General features: G+C 35.5%; 1 protein-coding gene across 1 annotated transcript; it reads right to left on the bottom strand.

Annotated features, from left to right (window-relative positions):
- Nucleotides 1-1354: 1354 nt before the first annotated feature.
- On the bottom strand, nucleotides 1355-5505 carry LOC134727542 (uncharacterized protein DDB_G0290685-like). Its single transcript, XM_063591922.1, has 4 exons — nucleotides 5481-5505; nucleotides 3738-4685; nucleotides 1407-3695; nucleotides 1355-1371 (listed from the first exon to the last, which is right to left on the bottom strand). The coding sequence occupies exons 1-4, from the start codon at nucleotides 5503-5505 to the stop codon at nucleotides 1355-1357; spliced, it is 3279 nt and encodes a 1092-aa protein (XP_063447992.1).
- Nucleotides 5506-15532: the final 10027 nt, after the last annotated feature.

Genomic DNA, 15532 nt, shown 5'->3' with positions numbered 1-15532 from the left:
TTCTGTTTTACTTTTCTCATTGGTCATTTCCATTTTGATCTCCACCTTGATCTTTCCAACTTGATCATCTTTACCTTGCTTATCCCCACCTTGATTATCTCCACCTTGATGATTTCCACCCTCATTCACACCTTGAACCTTTACAGTTTGTACATTTCCGTCTTCATTTTCACCTTGATTATCTCCTCCTTGAATATTTCCACCTTGATTATTTCCTCCTTGATTATTTCCACCTTGATTATCTCCACCTTGATTATCTCCTCCTTGATTTTTTACACTTTGATTATCTCCACCTTGATTATCTCCTCCTTGATTTTTTACACTTTGATTATCTCCACCTTGATGATTTCCACCCTCATTCACACCTTGAACCTTTACAGTTTGAACATTTCCGTCTTCATTTTCACCTTGATTATCTCCACCTTGATTATTTCCAAGTTGCTTATCTCCTCCTTGATTATTTCTACCTTGATTATCTCCACCTTGATCATATTCACCTTGATTATCCCCACCCTGATTATCTCCATCTTGATTATCTCCACCTTTATTATCTCCATCTTGTTTATCTCCACCATGAACTTTTACAGTTTGAACATTTCCGTCTTCATTTTCACCTTGATTATCTCCTCCTTGAACATTTCCACCTTGCTCATTTCCTCCTTGATTACTTCCACCTTGTTTATCTCCACCTTGGTTATCTCCACCTTGATTATCTCCTCCTTGATTTTTTACACTTTGATTATCTCCACCTTGATGATTTCCACCCTCATTCACATCTTGAACCTTTACAGTTTGAACATTTCCGTCTTCATTTTCACCTTGATTATCTCCACCTTGATTATTTCCACCTTGATTATCTCCTCCTTGATTATTTCCACCTTGATTATCCCCACCTTGATCATCTCCACCTTGATTATCTCCATCTTGTTTATCTCCACCTTGAACCTTTACAGTTTGAAAATTTCCGTCTTCATTTTCACCTTGATTATCTCCTCCTTGATTATTTCCACCTTGCTTATTTCCTCCTTGCTTATTTCCACCTTGATTATCCCCACCTTGATCATATCCACCTTGATTATCTCCATCTTGTTTATCTCCACCTTGAACCTTTACAGTTTGAAAATTTCCGTCTTCATTTTCACCTTGATTATCTCCTCCTTGATTATTTCCACCTTGCTTATTTCCACCTTGATTATCTCCACCTTGATTATCTCCACCTTGATTATCTCCACCTTGATTATCTCCACCTTGTTTATCTCCACCTTGATTATCTCCACCTTGATTATCTCCACCTTGATTATCTCCTCCTTGATTATCTCCACCTTGTTTATCTCCAACTTGATTATCTCCACCCTCATTCACACCTTGAACCTTTACAGTTTGAACATTTCCGTCTTCATTTTCACCTTGATTATTTCCACCTTGATTATTTCCACCTTGATTATCTCCTCCTTGATTATTTCCGCCTTGATTATCACCTCTTTGATTATCTCCACCTTGATTATCTCCTCCTTGACTATCTCCACCTTGATTATCTCCTCCTTGATTTTTTACACTTTGATGATCTCCACCTTGTTTACCATCACCTTGATCATTTCCACCCTTATTCACACCTTGATTCTTTAAAGTTTGAACAATTCCATCTTCATTTCCATCTTGATTATCTCCATCTTGATTATCTCCACCTTGATTATCTCCTCCTTGGTTATCTCCACCTTGATTATCTCCTCCTTTGTTATTTCCACCTTGATTAACTCCACCTTTATTATCGCCACCTTGTTTATCTCTACCTTGAACCTTTACAGTTTGAACATTTACATCTTCTTTTTCACCTTTACCATCTCCATCTTGATTATCTCCACCTTGATTATCTCCACCTTGTTTATTGCCACCTTGAACCTTTACAGTTTGAACATTTCCGTCTTCATTTTCACCTTGATTATCTCCTCCTTGATTATTTCCACCTTGATTATCTCCATCTTGATTATCCCCAACTTGATTATCTCCACCTTGGTTATCTCCACCTTGATTATCTCCTCCTTGATTTTTTACACTTTGATTATCTCCACCTTGATGATTTCCACCCTCATTCACATCTTGAACCTTTACAGTTTGAACATTTCCGTCTTCATTTTCACCTTGATTATCTCCACCTTGATTATTTCCACCTTGATTATCTCCTCCTTGATTATTTCCACCTTGATTATCCCCACCTTGATCATCTCCACCTTGATTATCTCCATCTTGTTTATCTCCACCTTGAACCTTTACAGTTTGAAAATTTCCGTCTTCATTTTCACCTTGATTATCTCCTCCTTGATTATTTCCACCTTGCTTATTTCCTCCTTGCTTATTTCCACCTTGATTATCTCCACCTTGATTATCTCCACCTTGATTATCTCCACCTTGATTATCTCCACCTTGTTTATCTCCACCTTGATTATCTCCACCTTGATTATCTCCACCTTGATTATCTCCTCCTTGATTATCTCCACCTTGTTTATCTCCAACTTGATTATCTCCACCCTCATTCACACCTTGAACCTTTACAGTTTGAACATTTCCGTCTTCATTTTCACCTTGATTATTTCCACCTTGATTATTTCCACCTTGATTATCTCCTCCTTGATTATTTCCGCCTTGATTATCACCTCTTTGATTATCTCCACCTTGATTATCTCCTCCTTGACTATCTCCACCTTGATTATCTCCTCCTTGATTTTTTACACTTTGATGATCTCCACCTTGTTTACCATCACCTTGATCATTTCCACCCTTATTCACACCTTGATTCTTTAAAGTTTGAACAATTCCATCTTCATTTCCATCTTGATTATCTCCATCTTGATTATCTCCACCTTGATTATCTCCTCCTTGGTTATCTCCACCTTGATTATCTCCTCCTTTGTTATTTCCACCTTGATTAACTCCACCTTTATTATCGCCACCTTGTTTATCTCTACCTTGAACCTTTACAGTTTGAACATTTACATCTTCTTTTTCACCTTTACCATCTCCATCTTGATTATCTCCACCTTGATTATCTCCACCTTGTCTATTGCCACCTTGAACCTTTACAGTTTGAACATTTCCGTCTTCATTTTCACCTTGATTATCTCCTCCTTGATTATTTCCACCTTGATTATCTCCATCTTGATTATCCCCAACTTGATTATCTCCACCTTGGTTATCTCCACCTTGATTATCTCCTCCTTGATTTTTTACACTTTGATTATCTCCACCTTGATGATTTCCACCCTCATTCACATCTTGAACCTTTACAGTTTGAACATTTCCGTCTTCATTTTCACCTTGATTATCTCCACCTTGATTATTTCCACCTTGATTATCTCCTCCTTGATTATTTCCACCTTGATTATCCCCACCTTGATCATCTCCACCTTGATTATCTCCATCTTGTTTATCTCCACCTTGAACCTTTACAGTTTGAAAATTTCCGTCTTCATTTTCACCTTGATTTTCTCCTCCTTGATTATTTCCACCTTGCTTATTTCCACCTTGATTATCTCCACCTTGATTATCTCCACCTTGATTATCTCCACCTTGTTTATCTCCACCTTGATTATCTCCACCTTGATTATCTCCACCTTGATTATCTCCATCTTGATTATCTCCTCCTTGATTATTTTCACCTTGTTTATCTCCACCTTGATTATCTCCACCCTCATTCACACCTTGAACCTTTACAGTCTAAACATTTCCGTCTTGATTTTCACCTTGATTATTTCCACCTTGATTATTTCCACCTTGATTATCTCCTCCTTGATTATTTCCGCCTTGATTATCACCTCTTTGATTATCTCCACCTTGATTATCTCCTCCATGACTATCTCCACCTTGATTATCTCCTCCTTGATTTTTTACACTTTGATGATCTCCACCTTGTTTACCATCACCTTGATCATTTCCACCCTTATTCACACCTTGATTCTTTAAAGTTTGAACAATTCCATCTTTATTTCCATCTTGATTATCTCCATCTTGATTATCTCCATCTTGATTATCTCCTCCTTGGTTATCTCCACCTTGATTATCTCCTCCTTTTTTATTTCCACCTTGATTAACTCCACCTTTATTATCGCCACCTTGTTTATCTCTACCTTGAACCTTTACAGTTTGAACATTTACATCTTCTTTTTCACCTTTACCATCTCCATCTTGATTATCTCCACCTTGATTATCTCCACCTTGTTTATTGCCACCTTGAACCTTTACAGTTTGAACATTTCCGTCTTCATTTTCACCTTGATTATCTCCTCCTTGATTATTTTCACCTTGATTATCTCCATCTTGATAATCCCCAACTTGATTATCTCCACCTTGGTTATCTCCACCTTGATTATCACCTCCTTGTTTATCTTCACCTTGATTATTTTCACCCTCATTCACACCTTGAACATTTAAAGTTTGAACATTTCCATCCTCATTTCCACCTTGTTTATCTACACCTTGATCATTGTTGCCTTGATCTGTTTTGACTTGATTATCTCCACCTTGACTATCTCCAACTTGTTTATCTCTTCCTTGATTATCTCCTCCTTGGTTAGCTTCTCCTTGATTATCTCCACCTTGATCATTTCCTGCCGCATTCACATCTTGTATATTTACAGTTTGATTGTTTCCATCTTCAACTCCATCTTGATCATTTTCGCCTTGAACATTTCCTTAAAATAAAAGTGAGATTGTAAATTATGTAGGCATACATCAATCACGTATCAGCTATCAACATAGTCATACGTATAGTGGGTCGTGAATAGGGATGTGACAATTCATGTATTTTTTTTTCATTTTTTAAACCATTTGTCTATTCTTTTGAAAGTTTGCTCGATTGTCTAGTAGTCTTTAAACTCTTACACTTTAATTAAGGTCTTTCCTTTTTCTATAAGGAAAGACCTTACTGTATTTCTTCTGATTATTAAGGTCTTTCCTTTTACTAAAGGGAAGGACCTTACTGTATTTCTTCTGATTATTAAGGTCTTTCCTTTTACTAAAGGGAAAGACCTTACTGTATTTCTTCTGATTATTAAGGTCTTTCCTTTTACTAAAGGGAAAGACCTTACTGTATTTCTTCTGATTATTATTATTAGGTCTTTCCACTTTTCCGTGGAAAGACCTATTGGTTTTCTTCTGATTATTATTATTAGGTCTTTCCACTTTTCGTGGAAAGACCTATTGTTTTTCTTCTGATTATTTTTTTTTTTTTTTTTTTTTTTTTTTTTCTTCTGCCGTCTGAGATGCTTTTTTGTTTTACAACATATCGAATGGATGTTTGGCCAATGATGTTGTTCAGTAATGGAGGTTTCAAAACTCACCCTGTGTGAACGAACACTTATTCCTATAGGAGTTATCTCCCCGCGTCTCCTTTTTCTTGTTATCGCTATATCTCAAAAACCGAATAAGATTTTTACAAACTGTTTTCACCAAATTGTTCGTCTACTCTTAAGAATGATTTGTTTTACTTTGACTGGGGTGATCAGAAGACATCTTATGGGAGTTATTTCCCTTTGAAAATCTAAAATAAACGATATGTTGGGTTAATTCATACAGTATAAGTTGTAGAAGCCTACAGTCTTTTGATATGAAGTCCTTGGTCCATATAAAGGAAATTGAGGTCAAGGTCAAAGGTCAAGGTCATGTTATAAATTTAGAATTTTGCTTGTTATCGTTATTCAAAAGAAACTGTAACAGTTGATGATATGATATGTTTGCAAAATCACTGTTTACAATAAGGCGCAACTTCAACTTATTCAGTCGAAGTGTTTTGGTTAACCCTTATAGGAGTTTTCTCCCCTTATGTATTTGAAATCGTTATTTCTCCACAACCATACAGGTGATTGACCTCGGACCTTCTATTTTGAGTTCACAAATCCATGACCTTGAAATTGAGGTCAAGGTCAAAGGTCAAGGTCATGTTATAAATTTTGAATTTTGCTTGTTATCGTTATTCAAAAGAAACTGTAACAGTTAATGATACGATGTGTTTGCCTAATTACTGTTTACAACAAGGGGCAACTTCAACCCATTTAAGTCGAAGTGTTTTGGTCAACCCTTTTAGGAGTTTTCTCCCCTTTTGTTTTTGAAATCGATATTTCTCTACAACCATACAAGTGGTTGACATGCGGTCTTTTGATTTGAGATCACTGACCTATGACCTTGAAATTGAGGTCAAGGTCAAAGGTCAACTTGACGTTCTAGATTTTGACCTTTGCTTTAAATTTGTTTTTGTTCATTATAAAACAATTAAATCTTCTGTATATACCTATTAATCTTATTTTTCTATATCAGTTGAGGTACCAAATTTCATCAACAAGGAGTGACCCTTTCCAAAAGATCCATCTGAAGAATTGGTTTTTAATATTGATCTTACATCTCTTCTGAAAAAAAATCCACCTCCTTGTCTTACTTTTTTTTCTAAATTTCATTCTAATTAAAGAGGTGGAAAGACCTTCAATTGTTCTCTGAAGAATTGGTTTTTAATTATTATTTTTTTTCTTCCGCCAACTTTTTGTTCCTTCGCAATGTTTTTGTTTCGCAAGATGTCGCTTAGATATATGGTATATGATATCAAACAATTAATACGCTTTTGAAACTGACACCGCGTAACCAAAATCTTATCCATGTAAGAGTTATCTCCCCGAACACTGTTTTTCTTGTTATCGCTTAATCTTCGCAACCGTATAAGAAACCGACAAATTTATTTTACCAAATTGCTCGTTATATCCTCAGGATGATTTGATTCATTTTGACCGAAGCTATCCGGAGACTCCATATGAGAGTTATTTCCCCTTTTATATTTGATATAAGTGATATGCATTTTTAACTGGAAAACTATAAGTGGTAGAGGCCTAGGGTCTTTTGATTTGAGGTCCTTGGTCCAAAAAAATGAAAATGAGGTCAAGGTCAAAGGTCAAGGTCATGATTAAAATTTTGATTTTGGCTTGTTATCTCTTATTTTCAGAAATCATACAAGATATCGACAAAATATTTTCACACAATTGTTAGTTACGACATGTCGTAACACATAAATTTTAGACAAAAGGGTACGTAGACATTTGACGCGAGTTTTTCCCCTTTTTATATCTAATATCATACGTATGGTAATATATAACTCATTAACAATATAAAGTAGAGGACTATAGTCTTTTGATTTGAGGTCCTTGGTTTATAACCTTGAAATTGAGCTCAAGGTCATATGATAATTAAACGTTCTAGATTTTGACCTTTGCTTTTACCTCATATGTACACATGATAAAGCCATGGAACTTTTTGCATTAAGTTGTAAGCAATGTGACCTTAAAAAACACAACCGGAAGTGACCTTTTGTAAACCGGAAGTAGCTATTTTTTTGTACTAAATCAATGTAACAGTATTTAGAACCATATATTTTTGGAATCAGTGTCAAGTAACCTATCAAACAATACCGGAAGTAACCTTTTTAAACCGGAAGTAAAAGATTATCTCCCTTTTCGATATATTTTTTTATAAAAACTATATATTTTTTGAATAAGCGTTCAATAAGCTGTCATTTGGCGCTAAAATTGACATTTTAAACCAAATTTTAATATTTTTATATAAAAAAGGTCTTAACTGGTGGAAAGACCATCAATGGTTCTCTGAACAATTGGTTTTTAATTAAGGTCTTTCCTTTTACTAAAGGGAAAGACCTTACTGTATTTCTTCTGATTATTATTATTATTATTCTTCTTGTTCCGCCAAACTTTGACTAAATTTCCCTCCGTAACCGTAAGACGTGTCGCTTTCATGTTCACACTTTGTATCGGTGTCATGAATACCTATCCGGAACTCACCCTGTGAGTTGAAATATTTTGTCGGTTCGGAGTAATCCCTCCGAAACCCAAAAACCTTGTTATCGTTCCAACACCGTAACTGTAATAGGTAGAAAAAAAATGAAGGGTGAAATTTGTTCAGGACCAGACCCCGGTTCTTCGTTACATTTGGATCGAAAAGATTCAACGACTCATTGGTAGGGTTATGCCCCTATGAAAATTAACCGGTGTCGGTTGGCCACCAAAACTCAGAAACCGTAAGTCGTAGACACATAGGATCTTCACCAACCATCATCATTTCATGTATCTTTAAAAAATACCTCAAGGTCAAATTTGTATGTTGACCTTGACCTTTGACCTAACACCTTGTTATGGGATAATCTCAGAAACCATTATACTTACAGAGGTTTTAAATGGTGGAAAATGTTTGGGTCATTATGGCGCAACTTTGTTACATTTTGACCAAAGAGATTTGACCTTTCTATAAGGGGCATAACCCCTGTTTTAGGTTTTTGAAAAGACAAAATCAGCTTTTACTATATAACCAAAGGTCCTAGACCATTAAGGTCTTCAGTAATGGCATTGGGGACCAATGACCTTGACAAAGGTCAAAAGGTCAAAGGTCAAGGTCATGTCCCAGATAGCGAATTTAGTGTTTTTAACCTTATTTAAAGGATTTTTAGTGTGTTTTCGAGCTTTTTAAGGTTGACCTTGACCTTTTCAATACATTCTACGTCTGTTGGAACATGTATTTTACATTAAAAAAGGAAAGACCTCTGAATTGTTCAAGAACAATTGACAGTTTAATTATTATTATTATTATTCTTTTTGTTCCGCCAAACTTTGACGAAGTTAGCCTCCGTAACCATAAGACGTGTCGCTTTCATATTCACACTTTGTATTCGTGTCATGAATACCTATCCGGAACTCACCCTGTGAGTCGAAAAATTTTGTCGGTCTGAGTTATCCCTCCGAAACCAAAAAACCTTGTTATCGTTCCAACACCGTAACCGTAAAAGGTAGAGAAAAAACAAAGGGTGAAATTTGTTCAGGACCAGACCCCGGTTTTTCGTTACATTTGGATCGAAAAGATTCAACGACTCATTGGTAGGGTTATGCCCCTATGAAAATTAACCGGTGTCGGTTGACCACCAAAACTCAGAAACCGTAAGTCGTAGAGACCTAGGATCTTCACCATTCATCATCAATTCATGTATCTTCGAAAAATATCTCAAGGTCAAATGTGTATGTTGACCTTGACCTTTGACCTAACACCTTGTTATGGTATAATCTCAGCAACCTTAATACTTACAGAGAATTCAAATAGTGGAAAATGTTTGGGTCATTACGGCGCAACTTTGTTACATTTTGACCGAAGAGATTTGACCTTTTTTTAAGGGGCATAAAGCCTGTTTTAGGTTTCTGAAAAGACAAAATTAGCTTTTACTATATAACCAAAGGTCCTAGACCCATGGGGTCTTCAGTAATGGCATTGGGGACCAATGACCTTGACAAAGGTCAAAAGGTCAAAGGTCAAGGTCATGTCCAGGATAGCGAATTTAGTGTTTTTAACCATATTTAAAGGATTTTTAGTGTGTTTTCAAGCTTTTTAAGGTTGAACTTGACCTTTTCAATACATTCTACGTCTGTTGGAACATGTATTTTACATTAAAAAAGGAAAGACCTCTCAATTGTTCAAGAACAATTGACAGTTTAATTATTATTATTATTCTTCTTGTTCCGCCATACTTTGACAAAAGTTCCCTCCATAACCGTAAGACGTGTCGCTTTCATGTTCACACTTTGTATCGGTGTCATGAATACCTATCCGGAACTCACCCTGTGAGTCGAAACATTTTGTCGGTTCGGAGTAATCCCTCCGAAACCCAAAAACCTTGTTATCGTTCCAACACCGTAACCGTAATAGGTAGAAAAAAAATGAAGGGTGAAATTTGTTCAGGACCAGACCCCGGTTCTTCGTTACATTTGGATCGAAAAGATTCAACGACTCATTGGTAGGGTTATGCCCCTATAAAAATTAACCGGTGTCGGTTGGCCACCAAAACTCAGAAACCGTAAGTCGTAGACACATAGGATCTTCACCAATCATCATCATTTCATGTATCCTTAAAAAATACCTCAAGGTCAAATTTGTATGTTGACCTTGACCTTTGACCTAACACCTTGTTATGGGATAATCTCAGAAACCATTATACTTACAGAAGTTTTAAATGGTGGAAAATGTTTGGGTCATTATGGCGCAACTTTGTTACATTTTGACCAAAGAGATTTGACCTTTCTATAAGGGGCATAACCCCTGTTTTAGGTTTTTGAAAAGACAAAATCAGCTTTTACTATATAACCAAAGGTCCTAGACCCTTAAGGTCTTCAGTAATGGCATTGGGGACCAATGACCTTGACAAAGGTCAAAAGGTCAAAGGTCAAGGTCATGTCCCAGATAGCGAATTTAGTGTTTTTAACCTTATTTAAAGGATTTTTAGTGTGTTTTCGAGCTTTTTAAGGTTGACCTTGACCTTTTCAATACATTCTACGTCTGTTGGAACATGTATTTTACATTAAAAAAGGAAAGACCTCTCAATTGTTCAAGAACAATTGACAGTTTAATTAAGGTCTTTCCTTTTTCTATAAGGAAAGACCTTACTGTATTTCTTCTGTTTATTATTATTCTTTTTCCGCCAAACTTTGACGAAGTTAGCAGCCTAAACCGTAAGACGTGTCGCTTTCATGTTCTCACTTTGTATCGGTGTCATGAATACCTATCCGGAACTCACCCTGTTAGTCGAAATATTTTGTCGGTTCGGAGTAATCCCTCCGAAACCAAAAAACCTTGTTATCGTTCCAACACCGTAACCGTAATAGATAGAAAAAAAAACGAAGGGTGAAATTTGTTCAGGACCAGACCCCGGTTCTTCGTTACATTTGATTCAAAAAGATTCAACGACTCATTGGTAGGGTTATGCCCCTTTGAAAATTAACCGGTGTCGGTGGACCACCAAAACTCAGAAACCGTAAATCGTAGAGACCTAGGATCTTCACCATTCATCAACAATTCATGAGACTTTCAAAAATACCTCAAGGTCAAATGTGTATGTTGACCTTGACCTTTGACCTAACACCTTGTTATCAGAACAACTCAAAAACCATTATACTTACAGAAGTTTTAAATAGTGGAAAATGTTTGGGTCATTACGGCACAACTTTGTTACATTTTGACCGAAGAGATTTGACCTTTTTTTAAGGGGCATAACACCTGTTTTAGGTTTCTGGAAAGACAAAATCATCTTTTACTATATAACCAAAGGTCCTAGACCCATGGGGTCTTCGGCAATGACATTGGGGACTAATGACCTTGACAAAGGTCAAAAGGTCAAAGGTCAAGGTCATGTCCCAGATAGCGAATTTAGTGTTTTTAACCTTATATAAAGGATTTTTAGTGTTTTTTCGAGCTTTTTAAGGTTGACTTTGACCTTTTCAATACATTCTACGTCTGTTTGAACATGTATTTTACATTACAAAAGGAAAGACCTCTCAATTGTTCAAGAACAATTGACAGTTTAATTATTATTATTATTCTTCTTGTTCCGCCAAACTTTGACAAAATTTCCCTCCGTAACCGTAAGACGTGTCGCTTTCATGTTCACACTTTGTATCGGTGTCATAAATACCTATCCGGAACTCACCCTGTGAGTCGAAATATTTAGTCGGTTCGGAGTAATCCCTCCGAAACCCAAAAACCTTGTTATCGTTCCAACACCGTAACCGTAATAGGTAGAAAAAAAATGATGGGTGAAATTTGTTCAGGACCAGACCCCGGTTCTTCGTTACATTTGGATCGAAAAGATTCAACGACTCATTGGTAGGGTTATGCCCCTATGAAAATTAACCGGTGTCGGTTGGCCACCAAAACTCAGAAACCGTAAGTCGTAGACACATAGGATCTTCACCAATCATCATCATTTCATGTATCTTTGAAAAATACCTCAAAGTCAAATTTGTATGTTGAACTTGACCTTTGACCTAACACCTTGTTATGGGATAATCTCAGAAACCATTATACTTACAGAAGTTTTAAATGGTGGAAAATGTTTGGGTCATTATGGCGCAACTTTGTTACATTTTGACCAAAGAGATTTGACCTTTCTATAAGGGGCATAACCCCTGTTTTAGGTTTTTGAAAAGACAAAATCAGCTTTTACTATATAACCAAAGGTCCTAGACCCTTGGGGTCTTCAGTAATGGCATTGGGGACCAATGACCTTGACAAAGGTCAAAAGGTCAAAGGTCAAGGTCATGTCCCAGATAGCGAATTTAGTGTTTTTAACCTTATTTAAAGGATTTTTAGTGTGTTTTCGAGCTTTTTAAGGTTGACCTTGACCTTTTCAATACATTCTACATCTGTTGGAACATGTATTTTACATTAAAAAAGGAAAGACCTCTCAATTGTTCAAGAACAATTGACAGTTTAATTATTAAGGTCTTTCCTTTCTTAAATGGAAAGACCTTACTGTATTTCGTTTGTTTATTATTATTCTTTTTCTTCCGCCGTTTTTCAAAGTTAATCGGTGATAAAAGTACGCAAGATATCAAAATGATCTTTGGTACCAAGTATCGGGTTAATAAAAGCTATCTTGTATTAGGGGCACCGAAGTGTACTAATTACTTTATAGGAGTTATCTCCCCAATTACAAAAAACACTGTTATCGCTATAACTCATAAACTATAAGACTTAGCGGGAAATGGTTTTTTTTAAAATGTTCCTTGCCAAAAGTTACAACTTCAAATAACTTTAACCGAAGCGATCCAGTGACCTATTATAGGAGTTATTTCCCCTTGAATATTTAAATTTTCGATATGCATATAAATCTCATGAACCGTAAGTCATAAAGACTGCGGGTCTTCAGATTTGAGTTCATTGGACCAAAACTAGAAAATATAGGACAAGGTCAAAGGTCAAGGTCAAATTTTAGATTTTCAAAAGTTTTTCATTTCCCTATAACTATTGAACGGTTATAGATACAGAAAAATTAAGCAGTGAAAAATGATTGGTACTTCAAGGGGCAACTTTTTTTTACATATGACTATACTGATTTTACCATCATGTAAGGGACATAACTCCCATTGATGGTTTTTAAAAAGCCATTTTTAGGCAATACTTTTTAACAAAAGGTCCTTGACCCATACGGTCTTTTGCAATGACCTTGTGGAGCAATGACCTTGACGAAGGTCACAAGGTCAAAGGTCAAGGTCATCAAATTATGTGTTTTTTGGCACTATTTAAACAGTTTTATGTGTGTTTGAATTCCAATCAATCAATCAATCAATCAATCAATCAATCAATCAATCAATCAATCAATCAATCAATCAATCAATCAATCAATCAATCAATCAAAGCAAGTTTCCGTTTCATGTGTTTAATACGGGATCCAAGGTCTCTTTTTTCGCTTGTTTTAATTGACCCTTTCCAACGTGTTTAACCAACGTGTTCAACCAACATGTTTAACCAATGTGTTTAACCAACCAACCAACCAATCAATCAATGCATGTTTCTCCGTTTCATGTGTTTCATACGGGATCCAAGGTTTTTTTTTTCGCTTGTTTTAATTCAGCCTATCCAACCAACGTGTTTAACCAACGTGTTTAACCAATGTGTTTAACCAACGTGTTAAACCAACATGTTTAACCAACGTGTTTAACTAACCAACCAACGTGTTTAACTAACCAATCAATCAATGCATGTTTCCGTTTCATGTGTTTCATACGGGATCCAAGGTTTTTTTTTCGCTTGTTTTAATTGAGACTATCCAACCAACGTGTTTAACCAACGTGTTTAACCAACGTGTTAAACTAACATGTTTAACCAACTTGTTTAACTAACCAACCAACGTGTTTAACCAACCAACAAACCAATCAATCAATGCATGTTTCCGTTTCATGTGTTTCGTACGGGATCCAAGGTTTGTTTTTCGCTTGTTTTAATTGAGCCTATCCAACCAACGTGTTTAACCAACGTGTTAAACCAACATGTTTAACCAACGTGTTTAACTAACCAACCAACTAATCAATCAATGCATGTTTCCGTTTCATGTGTTTAATACGGGATCCAAGGTCTATTTTTTTCTAATTTAATTGACCCTTTCCAACGTGTTTAACCAATCAACGTGTTTAACCAACATGTTTAACCAACGTGTTTAAGCAACGTGTTTAACCAACCAATCAATCAATCTATTTCATTAATTAATGCATGTTTCCGTTTCATGTGTTTAATACGGAATCCAAGGTCTCTTTTTTTCCGCTTGTTTCAAGAGACCCTTTATCAAGTGTTTAATTAATAAACCAATCAACCAAACAACCAACTAATCAATAAATTAATCAATCAATATATTTATTTATGACAGTATAATTTAAAGAAAATGGAAGGAAAGACCTATCAATTATTCAAGAAGAATTGAACTTTAATTAAGGTCTTTCCTTTCTTAAATGGAAAGACCTTACTGTATTTCGTTTGTTTATTAAGGTCTTTCCTTTTACTAAAGGGAAAGACAGAAACTTTGAATTGCAATAATGATCAGCATAATAAGATCTACCAAGTAAGGTCAAGGTCAGAGGTCAAGTCCCTAGCAACGACATGAAACACCTTAGCAACCACATATTTTTGAACTTAGAAGGCTATGGATAATATAAATATGAAATTTTTAATACTGGAAATGACATTTTTGTCCCTAGCAACGACATATAAGTCCTTAACAATCACTTATTTTTTTAACTTTAAATACTATGAATAGTACATATGACATTTTTAATACTAACAGTAATATTTTTATCCTTATGAATGATTTTTGTCCTTAGCAACCACTTGTTATGAACATAAAAGTCCTTAGAAACCATATATTTTTTAACTAAGAAGGCAATTAATAAAAGAAAAAAGGAAAGACCTATCAATTGTTCATGAACAATTGACTTTTAATTTTCTATTTTCTATCTTTATTTTTTTTACCTGTGTTTTTTGTGTGTCCCATTTTCTGTATATTTGGCAATGATTTCATTTTTCTGACTGTGAACCCCGTCGATGTCCTCACTGTACACATCTACTGACCGGTATTTTTTTTTTTATTTTATAAAACGATTCAAAGCATTTATATTTCAAAACATGGGCGTATTTTCTAATCATTTTTTTCATTTTTTCCGTTTCATTTTTTGTCTCAGTATGTATATGTAGATTTTGTAAATTAAAAGCCCAGCTGTCTATATCGCTCACTGTATTTGTGTTTTGAACTGTTATGGTCGATATATTTCTTCTGCACAGGAAATTCGAATAATATTAAGATACCAATTACAATTACATGACTGTATAATCAAACAATTTCTATGTCCTTGAGTTGTCAAATTGAGCTGATCTAAGCAGGGTGTCATACTTTTCAAGGACAGGCATATTTTGGGACCATGAAAATGTATCGGTTAAAACAGGATGTTGGAATACTCAGGTGTCAGATTAGGCAGGCTACACTGTATACATATTTGAAAAATAGGCATGATATGGTTAAAACCAAGCTAGCCGTTCTTGTTAATCTTTCCAGTTATCATATACAGCCGATGCGTTTACACATCACGATATTCTCGTTTGAATGGTTTTACACTTGTAATTTTAATGGCTTTTTATAGCTTGTTGTTCAGTGTTAGCCAAGTCTCCGTGTTGAAAGGCTGGA

The sequence above is a fragment of the Mytilus trossulus genome, chromosome 8 (assembly GCF_036588685.1).
Source record: "Mytilus trossulus isolate FHL-02 chromosome 8, PNRI_Mtr1.1.1.hap1, whole genome shotgun sequence".
In the NCBI taxonomy this organism is placed as follows: Eukaryota; Metazoa; Mollusca; class Bivalvia; order Mytilida; family Mytilidae; genus Mytilus; species Mytilus trossulus.
This window is presented reverse-complemented; position numbering and strand designations above follow the sequence as displayed.

What these genes read in the sequence shown, in the direction of transcription:
- LOC134727542 (XM_063591922.1), bottom strand. Translation starts at nt 5,505, where the DNA reads ATGTCTTCTGATCACCCCAGTCAAA. An exon ending in TTCTGATCACCCCAGTCAAA is followed by an intron (nt 4,686 to 5,480) that starts GTAAAACAAATC and finishes TTTTATTTTAAG; the next exon opens with GAAATGTTCAAGGCGAAAAT. An exon ending in TCAAGGTGGAAATAATCAAG is followed by an intron (nt 3,696 to 3,737) that starts GTGAAAATCAAG and finishes TAAAGGTTCAAG; the next exon opens with GTGTGAATGAGGGTGGAGAT.